The 17,455-nt window shown below is 36.5% G+C and overlaps 1 protein-coding gene across 4 annotated transcripts; it reads left to right on the top strand.

Moving 5' to 3' along the window:
• The first annotated feature begins 581 nt into the window (after nt 1–581).
• LOC107924210 (uncharacterized) lies at nt 582–17,090 on the top strand. Of its 4 annotated transcripts, none has more exons than XM_041080766.1 (22): nt 582–653; nt 975–1,201; nt 1,277–1,339; nt 1,444–1,607; nt 1,706–1,766; nt 1,870–1,947; nt 2,033–2,092; nt 2,208–2,312; nt 2,623–2,733; nt 3,584–3,625; nt 3,774–3,887; nt 3,963–4,150; nt 5,549–5,838; nt 5,912–6,033; nt 6,191–6,233; nt 6,335–6,426; nt 12,423–12,471; nt 13,104–13,174; nt 13,325–13,444; nt 14,409–14,509; nt 15,864–15,909; nt 16,824–17,090. In XM_041080766.1, the coding sequence occupies exons 2-22, from the start codon at nt 1,064–1,066 to the stop codon at nt 16,890–16,892; spliced, it is 2,127 nt and encodes a 708-aa protein (XP_040936700.1). In that variant the 5' UTR covers nt 582–653; nt 975–1,063; the 3' UTR covers nt 16,893–17,090. The 4 variants fall into 4 exon arrangements, 3 of the variants coding, with proteins under 3 accessions (XP_040936700.1, XP_016710041.1, XP_040936702.1); XM_016854552.2 differs by having other exon boundaries at nt 598–871; XM_041080768.1 differs by lacking the exons at nt 582–653; nt 3,584–3,625 and adding an exon at nt 668–871.
• The last annotated feature ends 365 nt before the right edge of the window (nt 17,091–17,455 follow it).

Below are 17,455 nucleotides of genomic sequence, written 5' to 3'. Positions count from 1 at the left end.
GATGATGAAATGAACCTCATCAACTCAAAATTATTTCAGTCGAATCAATTCGGTCAAACACTCGTTACTAATATAAAGTATGAAGTTTGATTTATAGCTTTATTTGATGAGTTATGCTGGGTTGGACAATTGACTTAAACAATGCATTTTTTTTCTTTTTTTAATCAAAAGCGAAAAGGAAGAAGAAATTGAAAGAAAACTTCGAAAACTAAAGTATTGATTTTGAATTTTTTTTTAATAAATTTTAATCGAATTTGATTTGGATATTACTTAATGTGTTCACTTTAATTTAATTTTGAGTTAAAATTATATTATACTTTTTTTATTTAATTTATAAATTTGATAGCATGAAATAAATAATATATATTTAAAATAGTGAAAATAATGAATGTATTAAATTAATTGAAATTTTGAATGGGGTTGAATTCTTTTAATATCTAATTTGATTTGTATTTATAAAAAATGCTGAGCGCGATTAACTTAGATTTGAAATTTAACCATCATATTGTTACTCTAAAAGAAATAATTTAAATAAAATCGTAAAATGAATATAAAATAACACTTATTTATTATCCTTTGATGTTTAAAAATGGATTCAAGCAAATACGTTATCGCCACCTTTTAAGAGCAAGAACCGATGAGAGGAAGACAGAGTCAGCCCTTATTGCGCTGCATATCTATTTCTTTGGTTTATCATATAAATATAATAATTAAATATTACCTAATTATTATAATATAATTATAATTTGCTTGTGAAAACTTAGGAATTTGAATATAATAATAATAATTATAGATATTAATTATTATTGGCATGGGTGGTGAATCTTTGCCGGGTGCTGTAATGAAATATATTGTCTTAGTTAACACGCAGGCACACTCTCGCCTTCCTCTTCCTTTTCCTCCGCCACTCCCACTTATTTCATTGCTTTTCCCCATTTCATGCATAATTTTCTTTGAAATTTGAAATTTGTTAGGTTAGGGTTTTTGGGACAAAAAGGGTCAGCATCATCGAGATTGGATTTGAGATTTTGATTATTGAGAATCAATCGGTGGGAGTAGGGGCATGGAGAACGGTCACGATGGGAAATTGGCGGGCAAATTATCGGGATTGGCCCTCAACGACAAGGAGCCCTTCAACGACGATAGCTTGTTTCAGGTCATGAAAGCCGTTGAGGCCGCCGAAGCCACCATTAAACAACAGGTTTTCTTCTTCTTCTTCTTCTTCTTCTTTGAATAGTAGTAATAATAGAATGATAATTTCTTCTTTGTTTTGCAGGCGGAAGAGAACAATCGATTAAGGTCTGAACTCCAGAAAAAAATTGAGCAACTCGAAAAATATGTAGGAAAATTAACCTTTTTTTTCTTCATTTTAATCAAATTAAGCTCTATATGACTGTTATGCTGTATTTCTGCGCGAATTTATTTATATTTAATGGTAATCAGAAAGTGGATGGTGGTAGTAATCCGAATGCTTCAGCTGACAAAGCTGCCAATACCGATTTTAATGGAACTTTCACTGCACCTGCTTCTTCTTCTGACAATAACAAGGGCCTTCCTATTTCTTTTCCCTCTTCACCCTTATCAGCTGTCTCTTTTCCCCCTACCAGGTACTTCTTTTTTACGTTGCGCCATGTAGCTATAATAACTGGAGGTGTTATAACATGAAATGTACCATTTTTCTGGTTCACTTGTTTTAATATGGTAGGCGTCAACTGGATGGAGAATATGATTCTACATTGCCTCAAGGTCTCATGCCGATTCCCAAAGTAAATAGTTCTAATTCCTATGGAAATAGGTTCCTTTATGCCCTTTTTCCGTGCAATTCCTCCCCCCCTTCTTTTATAGACCGTAACTACTATTTCTCTCCAGGATGTTACCCTAAAGGTACGGGAACAAGAAGAAGAGATTTTGCAGTTGCGCAAACAGCTTGCTGAATTTTCTGTCAAGGTTGTCTCTTGCTTCTTTTCCCCTTTCTATCTTCATTGAAAATGTTTTAGTTTTGGATTCTTTAATAATTCATGGTTAATCACAGGAAGCACAAATACGCAATGAAAAATATGTTCTTGAAAAGCGCATTTCCTATATGCGATTGGTAGGTTCTAGCTTTTACTTCCATTCACTCACTCTTTTTCTTCACCTTATTTGTTTTCTTGTTCTGGAAAGGAGAACTAATCTATAAAATAATTTTTGAAAAATGTTAACATCAGGCCTTTGATCAGCAACAACAGGATCTCGTTGATGCCGCATCAAAAGCTCTCTCTTATAGGCAAGACATCATAGAGGAAAATATTCGTCTTGCATATCAGTTACAGGTGTTTTCATTGTTAATATATATGTTTATATGTATATTCATTTTGACATTATTGGATATGTGCCTGTATCCTATTTGAGCATTGAACCATGTTTTCTGTGTTAATATTTCTCATCATTAATTCTCTAACTATTTCACATGTAAAATTACTTTTTATCTTCACACTTCTTTTCATGTTAGAAGATTTTCTCTCATCATCTTGTGTGATCTTGGTGCCATATATTTTGATATTGCTTATTGATACAATGCTGATGATTTTATCTGTTTTAGAATCGATTTTCATTTCAATGTTCTACTTCTGGTTCTTTCAGGCTGCCCAGCAAGAAAGAACAACTTTTATTTCATCTTTGCTTCCCCTTCTGACAGAATATTCCCTGCAGCCACCAGTACCTGATGCTCAGTCCATTGTAAGCAATGTCAAGGTCAGTCTCTTAATGCATTCCAATTGCATCAATGGATTTTCACTCATACAATCTTTTTTGTTGCAAAATCCATATCAACTCGCTGTAAAACTGGGATGTAGTCTGTATTTTGTATCTATATTGATATTATTTATTTCATCAATTCAAATGGAAGTGTTCTATTCAATCCTATCAACAATATCAAAATGCAAGTGGCAAGCTTAATGCTATTCATGGGGGCATATATCCCCTCCTCAGATACTGAAATGGTCGTTGTTGGTATGAGCATCTTATCTCTCGAAAGAAGAAGTCTCTGCTTTGATATCCTTGTTCTATCAAATCATTGTATCTGCTGATGATTTGCATTTGGTTGAGTCATTTTGACTGTAGTTAGGCTAATTTCTGATGAATATGGTAAAATAGGATAGCATTCTTAGAATTTTATTTAAAAAAGTGTGTTCCATTCGTGTATCTTTGGAGTTTTATTGGCGCTAAAGTCTTTTAGACAACTTGGAGATGATTTTGTTTCCAGTCCTGCATTTTTTTTTCTCTATTTCAAAATTGCCTTTTATTTGTATGCTTGTGGGTGTGTTTTCATTCTTATAATTTGAGGGATGTTTTAGCAGCCATAATAATGTTTTGATCCTACGGTTTATTAACATTATCTGTAGCAAAGTATAAAATATACCTAGCTTCTATTTGCTTTTTTACCTTGATGTCTCTGAGGAGACTGAGTAGAAACGAATGAGGCATATATTAGATAAAGCAAGGGCACAAAACAGAAGAGTGAACAATTATTTTTAATAAGTCAAAACATTTATGTTTCTTTTCTTTAAATCAGAAGCATGAGGTTAGTACTTGAGTTTTGCAGGTTTTATTTAAACATCTGCAAGAGAAGCTTATTGTTATTGAGGTATGTTTGTGGAAATGAAGTTCTTTATAATAGCTGGAGACATCCCTTTTTTCTCTAGTTCTGGTGGAGTTAAACTGGGTTAATTTGTAATCTGTATATATTTTTCTAAATACTTAATCACATTTGTCTTTTTCTTTTGTGGCCTTAGTCAAAGCTTAAGGAGTCACAATATCAATTGGCACCTTGGCGGTCGGATGTCAATCATTCCAATTTTGCCCCCCAATCTCCATTACATTCCCTTGGTGCCACATTGCCTACATCAGTATGCTCATATTTCTTCTTTTGATTGTTCTTTTATATCATAACGATTTTCTTAAAGTCCTATTCTTTGTTTTAGAGCAAAAATGGCCTTGAATTGGTGCCACATCCAACATATTCCCTAGGAAAGACGCAGTTAATTTCTGATGCTCAAAAAGACTTTAAATGGGATCTACCCAGTCAGCAGCAAGGTGGCTTGGGTGGTGGTGTTGCATCTAAAAATTTGGAACCTGATGATTTGGGGAGGTATTCACCTATAGCAAGCAGGTGAGCCTGGTCAAATGGAGACTGCTACTATGAACTGAATGTACAAATTACAACCATCTGCATTTGTTGGTGGGTTCTGTTTTCATTGAATTCTTTTTGTTGTCATGTATACATAAATAATTCTAAAGCTAAATATCCATGATGCACCAATGTGAACCTTCCATTGTGACATTATACTGCCTCCACATTTGATTATCTGTCTACTGGTTAACCATATTGGTATGCTTTCTGTTCTGCAGTTTCTGTTCTATGATCAACACTCTGATCTCATAAATGTCAATGAAGCTTGCTTGCTTTCTTGATCATAAATTGAGGATGCTGAAACATATCATGCCTAGGTTTCCTATACTAAAAAATTTTCACATCGTTCTTATTTTATTACTAACATATATTTTTTATGCATATCACTAATAGATCTATCAGAATTGTGCTTCACATGTTTTGAATTGTTTAATCTAAAACCGATGTCTTTATTATACTTTTACCTAGTTGCCATTGGGAATAAGCTTCTTGGTTATTTCATCCTCAGCTGGCCTGTCCTTTCCGATATTTTCTTGAATATGCTTATTTAGTTTACTAATAGTTCAAGCAAAATGTTAAACTCTTAAATGGATCTTGATATGAATTAAACTTATTTGGAAACTTAAATAGCTGGAGTTGTCCCTTCTCTGATGTCCTCTGTCCTATTAATGTAACTAAGAGATATTTCTTTTTTTATGGAAGTTTGCCTGCTTTTTGGATTGCTAAAAGCCATATGAAGTTCTTTCTGCTGTATTTGTCCTTTGTATGACTTGAAGGTGAAACAATATCTTCTGCAGCTTACCTTTGTATGCAAGGAAATCTAGATTCTTTCTATAATTAATTTGTCTCAGTTTGGTTAATTATGTATTATAGTATTACCGGGTATTTTCTTCCTTAGTATTGTTTTATTTTATGAATATTAATATTTTTGTTAGTATTATTCAAAATAATCATTTCCATGAACGGAATTAATAACTCTAATTAGTTTATCTTTTGCATTGAGATAAAGTTGAGAGAAGCTATTTGCAGATTTTAAAGCTAAATAAATTTAAATATGAAGAGAAAGAGAATTCAGTTCACCTCATTATTAGTGAATCCCAGCAGAGAAATCTGGCCTTTTTGTCAAGATTTGTGAGCCAAGTAATTCCTTATAACTGATATGCATATAAGCATTTTTGAGAAATAGTCAAATTAGGACACAGAAGTTGTTAGTCAAGATGAAAAAGATTATTGAGGTACATTTTCTTGTAGTTTTTGTTTGATTGAAGATGTGTAGAATTTTCTGTGAGGACATGGTGAGCATTTTTTTTATGACAAGGGTATGACATCATTCAAATATGTCAAACTGAAAAAAGGGTTGATGTTAATGGTTTCCAGGGCTTCCACTCCTAATGAGATACCAACACAGCCGGCAGTTATTCCCAGTGACACCCATATTATGCGATATGGTGAAGATACAATTAATAAACAAGTTACATTTCGTGACCCTGTTAGCAGTAGTGAGATGGATTATCCTGATGCTGAGGGACACCAGAATGAAAGAGAACCTCCCTCCAACTGGGGTTCAGGAAACTCTCCTTATGCCGCTGCAAATGATGACCCCGGTCCATCGTACCCTCCTTATCTACCACCGGTTCTTGAGAAGCCTTCGTCTTCTTTTTCTGACGGTACAGTGTTACTGTGCTTTAGTGGTTGCAAGCATTTTTAGGAATATCTTAAATTGTTTATTGCATTTTGCAGCTGCAGAGGATGACCCACTTCCAGCTATAGAAGGTCTCCAAATTTCTGGTGAAGCTTATCCAGGAAGGGAACTCCAGGCATGCGGATATTCTATTAATGGAACTACCAGCTGTAATTTTGAGGTGCCTTTTCAGGATTTATTTTATCCACTGTTTTAAGCATTTAGGATATTGGGAACAAGTACTTCTTCGATGTATTTGGAGATGCCTTGCATTAGATAATATTTCTCTAGATTTGGAAGTATGAATATATAATGCGGTAATGTGCTTGCAATGGCAGTGGGTGCGTCATATGGAAGATGGATCTGTTAATTATATTAATGGTAGTTTCTTATCCTTAATCTTTGTGAGGTTCTCTAATTTATCTTCCCTTTTGATCCATGTTATTCATTGAATATGTTTCTAAAGGAGTTTTGGAAAACAGGAGCAAAGCAACCAAACTATCTTGTTACTGCTGATGATGTCGATACATACCTTGCTATTGAAGTCCAGCCCCTAGATAACAGGAATCGCAAGGTATTGGCTTTAATGTCATTTTCCATAACTGGCACCTTGTGTGTTCATATGTAGCATGTTATCCTTCGCATTTTTGTTTTTACCTATGAATATGGTAAAGGGTGACTTATGAGCATCATAGGACAAATTGCAAGGTGAGTTTAGAACATCGAAAGAAAGAACTTTTTGAGGATGCAGCCACTTATTTTATATTCACCTTTGAAGACCTATTTAACTAAATCCATGTATTTGATAGTTTGCATTGCAGAGTTATCATATTTTCTATCTGTATGTTTAGCACGTGATAGTCATAACATATTCAAAAATTGGTCATTCTGAATTCCTTCTCTTCTTTTTCTTGATAGTGGGTTTGTTTTCACGTAAATGCAAAATGATACATGTTCTGATGGAATTCCATCTCTAACTAATGTGGAAGCAAACAACAATAAAAAGAAATGGTAGAAAAAGAAAAACCTATCTAAAGCTGGATTTCCAGGATGCCTACTAAGCTGGTTGTACCACCGAAGAGCCGATCCTACTAGACTATCCTGAAAACAATGTATGAGTAGCTGGTCTTCATTCACGTAACCAGTCATTTTTCGGCAAAACATGACAAGATGCGCCTTTAGACATCTCGTGCCATCGTATTTTTTGAAATCAGGCACCTTGAACTTCGGAGGCAGAACTAGATCAGGCACCAAACTGAGCTCTTTGGCACTTAGTGCAGAGAAGGCTTCAGTACCCTCTATTGCTTTGAGTCTTTCTTCTAAGCTCTTATACTTCTCTTGAGCCTCGTGATCGTCCGTTCTCAACCTGGCTATTTCCGTTGGATCGTCCAAATCTGGAACAATTGGATTGGCAGGATTAGCCTCAGGATTTGATATGAATATTCCTTGCCCTAAATGAGTACGTGGCACCGGCCGTTGTTCTGGGTCTGTGGGTTCTCCTTGGGTGTACCCTCTTTGTGCTGCGCGGGCGTGTGGTGGAGTGAATCCGGGGGATAGAGCGGGTCTTGATTGTGATTAACTCTTGACCGAGATTCCTCGATGTCAGGGCTCTGCATGGGTTCCTTTCCTTTAACTAAAGCTGACATCATCTCCATCATCTTGGTCATTTGATCCTTCTGTTCGAGCGATTCTTCTCGTGATCTCACCATTAAGTCTCTCGTCTCTTGCTGTGACCTAGCCAACTGCTCTTGTAATTCCTTTTGGATTCTTTCCATTCTTTCAATCTTTTCATTGAATTTAGCCTCCATTGTTCTAGTTTGCTGACGCGTTCTATACGAGTGGCGTGGTTCCAGATTTGAAGTATTGAAACTGCGAATTGTACGTTTTAACCTCAGCAAATGAGTACGGGATATGCCATGAATGAATGAATAAATGCATGAATGCTTGAATGCCAAATGAATGTTAGTCATGAATGACATGTAAGGAATTGGTGTTGATTTCAAGATAGCCCTTATTTAGGCATTTCATTCATCAAAAGAGTTCATTACAAAATATTTTGCCATTTTTGATTCAGATATTACACAAACTTTCTAGCTATATCCCCATATTTCTTTATTCGCTCTAAGAATTTTGATATGCTCGATCGTTGGCTTGGTGGGAATTGGCAACTGAGATTTTCAGCTTCTTCCGATAATTGTACCACGTGCATGGCTACCCCACGAACTTCATTGATCAAATAGCTAAGTTACCTATGACTTATGCTTTCGTGAGTTAACTTTACCTCCGCATAGGCATAAGTAAATGTAATCCCTCGAATTGAACTCGTGAGTCTGTGATGGGCTATAACCGAGGCTTCGTACTAATCTTAGCAGATGACAGTGCGGACAATTCGAGTACCTATCTAGAACCAAAACCGCATATAATAAACCATACGAGCCACCTAACTAGAGCCATGCCGAACCTCCGTCCGTTTAGTAGTCACCAAAATAAGTGCACGGGAGGAACGCCTCTTGCCTTTTGCATTTTCACTTTCTATACAAAGGGGATTGGGTCTGTTTAATAAACTAGATTTGGGTAGTTTGATTCGTTAAATTTTTAATATTTTTTCTGTCTTTATTTAATTACTAATCAAGGTTGTTTGTCTTTGTCGTATTGTTTTTTTATCATGCATTATAGGCATCATATTAGAAAGGTGTTGACTAAAGATCAGTTGCCAAAAAACGGGTTTCTAATGGAAGAGTCAATTATACAAACAACCGAGAAAAATGCCGTAGTCCGAGATTGGTCTCTAAAAACTCAGAAAGAAAAAGGGGATAGTCTACGGGAGGGATGTATTGCCAATTTGCCCGAGCACGTAACTGTGAATGTTCGCCAGAATAACCTTGAAGATTTGGTTCGGGTTTGGAATTAGTGGGACTCGGACACTAGGGGTATCTTCACTAAGAGATATGGGGCCATAGCCAACTTGATTGCTGTCAACATAGACGAACGATTGATCTAAGCCATGGTCAGATTTTGGGATCCGGCTTACCAATGTTTTACTTTCAACCAGGAAGACATGACCCCGACTATAGAAGAGTACGCTGTTCTGCTTCGTATCGATAATGTACAACCCTATAAGATATATGTGAAAGAACCTAAGCCGATGACCTTTAAGAAAAAGTTAGTGAGATTGACAGACATGACTGACGCATTGGCCGAAAAACAGATAAAGAAGAAGAATGAAACCATTTGTATTCCATGGTCTGCCCTACGAGATTTGGTTCTGAACCATCCCAACATGTTAAAAAGGATAAATCTATTCGCTTTGGCCATTTACGGTTTGATCATTTTCCCGAAAGTTCTCGGACATCTTGAAGTTGCAGTAGTCGATTTCTTTGAAAGGTTAAAACAAGGAATCAACCCTGTCCCGACTATTCTAGCCGAGACCTTCAGATCCCTGAATAGTTGTAGGAAAATGGGGAAAGGACGCTTTATCGGATGCGCGCAGTTACTAAATGTCTGGATTTTGAGTCACTTTTGGAAAGTAGAGCGTACCCCGTTCCATATGTTTTCAAAAACATTTGCCCCGTTGGAAGCTTATCTCAAGAAAGAATGGCCAAAGGAAGTCACTGAACAGCATTGGGTCTCAGTTTTTCAGAACCTTCGAGCTGAGGTTATAACGTGGAGAGCACCGTGGATACGCCCTTCGGCTCTGCTATACAAGGTCGGAGATTAAGATTGGGTACCACTACTCAGATTATGGGGAGGAGTCGGATATGCCCCACTATTAGTCCAAAGGCAATTTTCTTCGCAACAATTCATACCCGCCACTGGAGGATTGACACAATCCGAATTCGTTTTCGCAGGCGAAGGGTATATGAAGAGGGTCCGAGACACTGCAAAGTCTTGGAAGAAAGTTCATCTCATGGAATTGGCTCTATATGCTGATACCCTCACCCAAGATTACGACATATGGAGAAAGCAACGAGCGAACAGTCAGCAAATCTCGTCAACGAACTACACCGTCCAGAATCCTTTCTCGGAGGAAATGCCGTCTGAGCTAGAAATGGCAAGACAAGAATTTGAACGAGAAAAGGCCAAGATGTCTCAGGACCTTAGTGCTCTTCAAGAGGAAAACTACCAATTGAAGATCGACGTTCAGATTGAAAGATCCAGAATCGAGAAAGTGCAAAAAGAAGTTGAAGTCGTGAGAAATGACTTAAGAGACCTCCATCTGGAAAATAAAAAGTTAAGAGGCACAATAAAAAATAGTGGGTTGGGCAAGTCGTCGGCAGAATGGAAAGAGGAGATAAGCAACATTAAAGGAGGGATAGAATTTTGGAAAGGAAAAGCAAAGAAAGAGGAAGAAAAGGCTGCGCAGGCTATGATAGAACTGAGGAAGAAGAACGCCGAATATGAAGTTGTGTCTGCCGAGGTGATGACTAGTCGATCTAAACGTCAAGAACTAAAAGAAAGGATACGAGGGTTAGAAGATATGCTGCAAGATCGTCAACAACAGTTAGATACTCTCTTGAAGGCTTTGGAAGAAAATGATAGTCAGTATGATAGACACGTTCGTGCTTACGAAGAGGGCCTCCAGGAAGGCAACTTAGCTATTTGATAAATGAAATTCGTGGGGTAGCCATGCACGTGGTACAATTATCGGAAGAAGCTGAAAATCTCAGTTGCCAATTCTCACCAAGCCAACGATCGAGCATATCAGAATTCTTAGAGCGAATAAAGAAATATGGCGATATAGCTAGAAAGTTTGTGTAATAGCTGAATCAAAAATGGCAAAATGTTTTGTAATGAACTCTTTTGATGAATAAAATGCCTAAATAGGGGCTATCTTGAAATCAACACCAATTCTTTACATGTCATTCATGACTAACATTCATTTGGCATTCAAGCATTCATGCATTTATTCATTCATTCATGGCATATCTCGTACTCATTTGCTGAAGTTAAAACGTACAATTCGCAGTTACAATACTTCAAATCTGGAACCACGCCACAAGTATAGAACGCGTCGGCAAACTAGAACAATGGAGGCTGAATTCAATGAAAGGATTGAAAGAATCCAAAAGGAATTACAAGAGCAGTTGGCTAGGTCACAGCAAGAGACGAGAGACTTAATGGTGAGATTACGAGAAGAATCGCTCGAACAGAAGGATCAAATGGCCAAGATGATGGAGATGATGTCAGCTTTAGTTAAAGGAAAGGGACCTATGCAGAGCCTTGACATCGAGGAATCTCGGTCAAGAGTTAATCACAATCAAGACCCGCTCTATCCCCCGGATTCACTCCACTACACGCCCGCGCAGCACAAAGAGGGTACACCCAAGGAGAACCCACAGACCCAGAGTAACGGCTGGTGCCACGTACTCATTTAGGGCAAGGAATATTCATATCAAATCCTGCCAATCCAATTGTTCCAGATTTGGACGATCCAGCGGAAATAGCCAGGTTGAGAACGGACGATCACGAGGCTCAAGAGAAGTATAGGAGCTTAGAAGAAAGACTCAAAGCAATAGAGGGTACTGAAGCCTTCTCTGCACTAAGTGCCAAAGAGCTCAGTTTGGTGCTTGATCTAGTTCTGCCTCCGAAGTTCAAGGTGCCTGATTTCGAAAAATACGATGGCACGAGATGTCCAAAGGCGCATCTTGTCATGTTCTGCCAAAAAATGACTGGTTACGTGAATGAAGACCAGCTACTCATACATTGTTTTCAGGATAGTCTAGTAGGATCGGCTCTTCGGTGGTACAACCAGCTTAGTAGGGAAAAGATCCGATATGGAAAGTGTGGTCAAAGGCATGACATTGAGTTCCCTACTCATACATTTTGAGGTGCCTTTGATTGATATCAATCGAGCCCGTGGTCTTAAGGGCAAAGGATTTCCATCGAAATGAAGTCCTAGTTGACATTAGGTCCTGGGTTCAATCCTTGGACATCCCTTACACTCTTCCCTTATTAAAAAGAGCTTTGATTGATGGGAGAATTAATTGTGCAATCATCGAAGTCCATAATTCTATCCCTAAGGGACATGCTACCAGTTAAGAACCTGAGCCTTTAACTTGTGGCTCTTGAGTTTGATTCTTGGAATGAGAGAAGTAGAGTAGGGAGACAGGAGGCTTCTCTTTCCATTATGTAGCCTGAGATCATATTTTATTATGAAAAAGAAAATCAAAACCCGGCAGTTCTTTTGTGCGTTTCAGACATGAACCATGAAATAGGGACCTTAATGCATTGGCAATTGAATGCCCTGCATTTGTGATCTGGTTATATCATCAATTCATTTCTATATTGCAAGAAGTCTTTCCATTTTTGTATCTGCATTTGTTATTCCTTGCATGATATGATTTCACCTATCTTGCTGATATAACATCAAGAGGTGCAAATTAGACTGGAGGGTTGCCATCAATAAAGATGAATAGACTGGTTTTTTGTTGTAAAAATTTGTAATTATTCTTTTTTGGGTATATTGCAGTCAGTAATATGAAATATGCAGGAAGAACTATTTTTGCATAGGGACACTATTTCTTATTGTTGCCTTCCATATTGTATAACTTGTTTTCTTTGTTAATTTAGGGAGAGCTGGTGAAGGTCTTTGCCAATGAGCACAAGAAGATCACTTGTGGTGAGTGATATTGATATTACTTCATGTTTCCCTAGCACAGCTTTTCTTTCTAATGTTTGCAAATATGATTTTCTGAAATCAGAGAGAACTTAGCAATTTCCAGTTGATTTCAATAGTGCAATTGTTGCTGTGTTTAATATTGACTAATTAAGGGTGCCGGACAAACATAGACACAACAGTCAACCCTTTTGTCAGATTGACAATTGGTCAAAAACAATATCCATGTTGGTTTGACTCTACAATGCCCCCTGCCAATTACTTTTTTATCCAATACTGTCCTGTACTGTATCATCGTCATCATCATTTGCATATGGGGGATCAATTACTAATAACTGAATCCTAGAGATATAATTGGTGCTTTGGAAATTAATGACAGCTTAAGGAAGGGGGGGGGGTTCTACTTGTATCAGCATGATCTTGGTTTTTATTTTGTTTATTTTATTTTGGTTCTACTAGATTAAGTTTATATTTCTCTGTGCTTGAACAATTTCTCTGCATTTTATCATTTGAAAATTGCTAGAATCTCTGTGTAGTCTCTTGTTAACTTTCTGACTCATTTTCCTGCACTTGATATAGAAAATTCATTACCTGCTTTTTCTCTTCTCCCTTTTTTTTCATTCTACTTTTAACAGATCCGGAGATGCTAGGCTATATAGAGAAGACTCTTTATAGTGGTCATGCTTCATATAAAGTTTCATATTCGGTATGACTTCTACATTTGCACGGTTGTTTTTTCTGCCTTGTTGTGCGATAATGGTTCCATTTAATTTTTCTAGTGCTTATCAGCACAATTAGTTTGAGCTATTAATTGTATTTAATGTGACAGAGTACTTTTAACTCTTTTATATTACAGACAGGATATCTAGATATATGGGAGCCAGCTACATTGGCTATTAAGAGGGACGGTTATACTATTAAGTGTAGTGGACCCCATGGTCTTGTAGTCACCGACAAGTTTCATCCAAACACTGAGGTATGACTCATAATTTACTTGTTCTTTTGAGATCCTATTGGAATGATGCTGGAGTAGGAGGTTAAGATTTACAGCAAATTTGAGATCTAAGTTGATGGAAATCATGAGAAAAACAGGGGAATTGGATGATTCAAATAGAATAAAAAAAATCCCTGAAGTATGAGACCTTGTTTTCCTTCACTGGATCCCTAAGCTTCTCAGGATTAAACTTCACATCTGGTTGTTCTATAGTCCAGTATTCATATAATAACTCCAATTGATTTGGATGCATAGAGTTCATGATGCAGCGTACTTCAGAGGCTTCTCTCTGTTGGAGAGGAGATGCTTTGAGCACCGTGGACTTCAACATTTCACTAAGATCATGCACATTAGTTTTAACCTCAGTACCCTGAATGCCTTGTTTTACAAAGTTTCATAACATTGCTTTTCTTTTTTTTCCCTACTTTATGGACAAACATGTATATTTGACTTCCCCTGCTGCCTCCTCTTAATTAATCATGTTGAAGTAAAGCTAACCTCATTTAAAGTAGTTTTTGAGATTATTTGCCATAAATGAATCTAGCAGAATAAAGTTGAGTTGTTGCAGGAAATCAAATATCACAAGAGATCTTATTGTTTTATTATAATGATAGGGATCCAGGATTAGACGAGTCTAAAAATAGACTTAGAGGTGGCCTTTTAGATCCTAATGATAGTTAATATTCACTTTATGATGTTCCACATCATATTCTACATTTCTTGTCCGTTCAAAACAGCTATCCTTTGTGCAGTTAACAAATTGCCTTAATACACTTGTGCCCATTTATAGCTTTCTGATGGAAATAATGGAATCGGGTTCACTGATCTTGTCTGCTTTTGATATATCTTTTCTTTTTCCTGAAGCATTAGGGATAGCGAGTACTTTCAAATTTACATTCTCATGTATTTATATTTGTTTTTATTTTGTGTTTATTGTTTTCTTTAGGTTAAGATAACATTTGGAGAGCCTACAGAGTTTATGATTATTGGATCAAATGGTGCTCAGCGTCTGTTACGATCTGATAGCAGCTCTCCAGATATTAGCTGGTAAGTTTGAAGTTTCTCCTGTAAGAAATAAATAATTGCGGATTAAGAAATTAACAAGCTCCAAATCCATAAGCAAAGTAAATTTGAGGAACACCTCTTATAGTTCGCAAAATATTATTCTAAGAACAAGCAAGGTACTTCCATTTTATCCAAATGGAGACTTCCATAATCTTCTTTGATGTTTCATCCTGGAAGTTTTATGCTCAGGAATTTTGGGGTGGGGGCTATGGGGGTGAGGTGGGTGCCTCTATTTTTGCAATCAAAGCCCAATGGACCTTCCAAGCATTTACGTAATATCAACCTAGCTAACTTATGATAAATACTATCATTAGGAAGCTCAGATGGCAGTGGTAGGCTCAATGTTATGTAGCATTAAAACCTTACTTAACTCCACTCCTGCATCAAAATATAGAAGGTTTGAAAATGGTTGTTATTCGCCAATTCTAACAGGCTATGTTTCTTCCTCCCACCTCCTTTGTTTGTGTGAGCATACAAAATCGAAGCCATTTATACGGAATCCTATTCTAGCTAGACACAAGTTTAACATTTCGGTTTCACTGGCATTATGCATTCTGAGTTCAGTGAGTATAATCCTCAACTCTTTCCTCCGAATATGGGTAATACCAAATAATCACTTTTGATTACTTATTCCATCTACCTCTATGTACAATGTTGCATGTGATGAGAGAATTAAAAGGGTTGGGGGGGGGGAGATAATACTGGAAGAAAGTGAAATTGAAAGGGACACGATCGGTGGGAAATTTGAAATTAATAGCTAGGTAGGTTTGTTTTAATATAAAAAATCAGAGCCTTTTTTGCACGTTTATGGAGTATGCCAAAGCTTGTTGCTGATCTGAATTAGAGTAAGAGAGCAAATAAGAAGGCCAGAATTCCATGTAGATTTCATAGATATTATGCCCAAGGTTATGTCCATTATGTACTTGTAATGGCAGTTAGCTGAAAAGTTATTGAAGTTGGAGCGCTGATTAAATATGAGGAAATATTGATTTGAATTGATTCTTGGCTCTGAGGACACAAAACACCATCTTATAAGTGTCTAGCACTAAACTCGCCTTGAATGGAGGCCTAAATATATGGAATGATTGTGATTCAGCTAATATTCAAATATATAATGCCAGATCTTGAAATCGATGCATGCCAACTTGGTGTCTTTTCAATTAAACATTACACTTATTCCCCTTTTTCTGTCTTCTATACCTTTATCTCTTTAATCTCTCTAGACAGAACGTTGTGAAAAGGTACAACTATATTATATTATATTATATTATTTTACTTTTCACCACAGTGAGTCTGCAGTGGGTATTGTATTTATGTTTACATTTCCTTTGTGCAGTTCAAGAGACGCAATTGTGCTCACCTTGAGATTATTTATCATACGGGTATTACTCTTCCCTTCTATCCATTTTTCTCTTTGAAAGAGTACCAACTTGCATGCTCACTGCCACGGTAAAAATTCCAAAAGAATTTAAGAGCTTCAAAGTAATTTTTTTTTTTGGCATCTTGGATCTGTTAATCTACTTTCAGATATTTCTTTCAAGTTTACAGACAGGATAGCAATAATAATACTATGGGGTCCAATAATAATTTTCCTAGTTCTTAAAAAAATTGTACTAGTACAATTTCTAATGTTCTGCTCCAGTTGCATGCATCTGCTCTTGAACATGACTTGCTATGTATTTGCCAAATTTTCTTGGTTATTGCCTTAGTTATACCTTATGTCATTCTGGACTGGTTGACTGTCATTCTACTCTAAAATAGATGACTAAGAGCACCTCAAGTCCTATGCCTTCAAAATTGATTTGATTTAGGCCTGTATTATCTCTTTCTGGATCCAAGGATGACACTTTCCCTCTCTGTCTTCTTGGTTTTGGCACTCAAAATTGGCCAGTAACTGTATAAGGCTCTAACCAAACAATTAAAATTTTGTAGGCTCCAACCAAACAATTAAAATTTTGTTTACCATTTTAGCACACAAAATAGTCATACAAGAATTCAAACTTATCTTTGATGACAAAAAAAAAAAAAACTTTTCCACTACCATTTATTTTTGGCTTCGTTGTTTCAACTATTTTAAAGGATGAGAATCTGTTTTGATATATTGGTATGGTTTTGTAATGCATGTAAGCCAGGTTTTCTATGTGAATAACCTGAGATTTTGGCATCATATTAGAAAAAAAAAAAAAACCGATTAGCCGAGTTTCTAGCATTTATAATAGATGTTGTAGGCGTGTTTGATAGGGTTTGTAATCCTTGCAGTATGATGTGCTTACAAGATATTTTTAATGTGATATAGCTTGCACAGGCTGGTGGGAGGAAGAAAGGGAAAAAGAGAGGTTTATTCTTTAACAAGGTACATGGTTAACTCAGTATTAACTATTGATATTGTTTAGTGATATTATTTATTATTATTTGAAGACCGGCTATCTTGGCAAGCTAGCTAGCTCGCTTTTGTGTTCAAATATTTTGTATAAAGGCAGGCAGCTGTGTTGAGTTTGTAATTACAAACTGTATCGATATTTTTGTCCCCCAATGCTGTAATATATCTCAGCCCTTGTTAGTATGTCCTCGCCATCATCATCGTCAATTTCCCATGTCTGCCTGTCCGATTCTCTTTTGGTTTTTACAACGGGAAAGAACGCATTTGGGTCTTATATTCACGAAAAACCAAATGAAACACAGTGATGAGTAGGAGTGAGTAAAATTTGATTTGACTTGAAAAAATAAAAAAAATTAAATTTCGAGTTAAACAAATCGAGTTATTCAAGTTAACTCGAATTTTTTTTTCGAATTTTGAGTTTGAATCGAGTTTGAGACTAAAATATTTTATATTTTTATCCAAACTCCAAACTTTTTTACTTTTCCCTCAAAATTTTTACTCCTTTCTCCCTAAAACTTATACTTTCTTCCCATCTCAATCCCCCAATC

Source organism: Gossypium hirsutum, chromosome A11, assembly GCF_007990345.1.
Source record: "Gossypium hirsutum isolate 1008001.06 chromosome A11, Gossypium_hirsutum_v2.1, whole genome shotgun sequence".
Taxonomy (NCBI): domain Eukaryota; kingdom Viridiplantae; phylum Streptophyta; class Magnoliopsida; order Malvales; family Malvaceae; genus Gossypium; species Gossypium hirsutum.
This window is presented reverse-complemented; position numbering and strand designations above follow the sequence as displayed.

Bases quoted from the DNA above. Each gene is read 5' to 3' on its own strand.
- LOC107924210 (XM_041080766.1), top strand. From the start codon at position 1,064: ATGGAGAACGGTCACGATGGGAAATTGGCGGGCAAATTATCGGGATTG. The intron at 13,445-14,408 runs GTATGACTCATA...TGTTTTCTTTAG, and splicing joins AGTTTCATCCAAACACTGAG to GTTAAGATAACATTTGGAGA. The intron at 15,910-16,823 runs GTATTACTCTTC...AATGTGATATAG, and splicing joins TGAGATTATTTATCATACGG to CTTGCACAGGCTGGTGGGAG.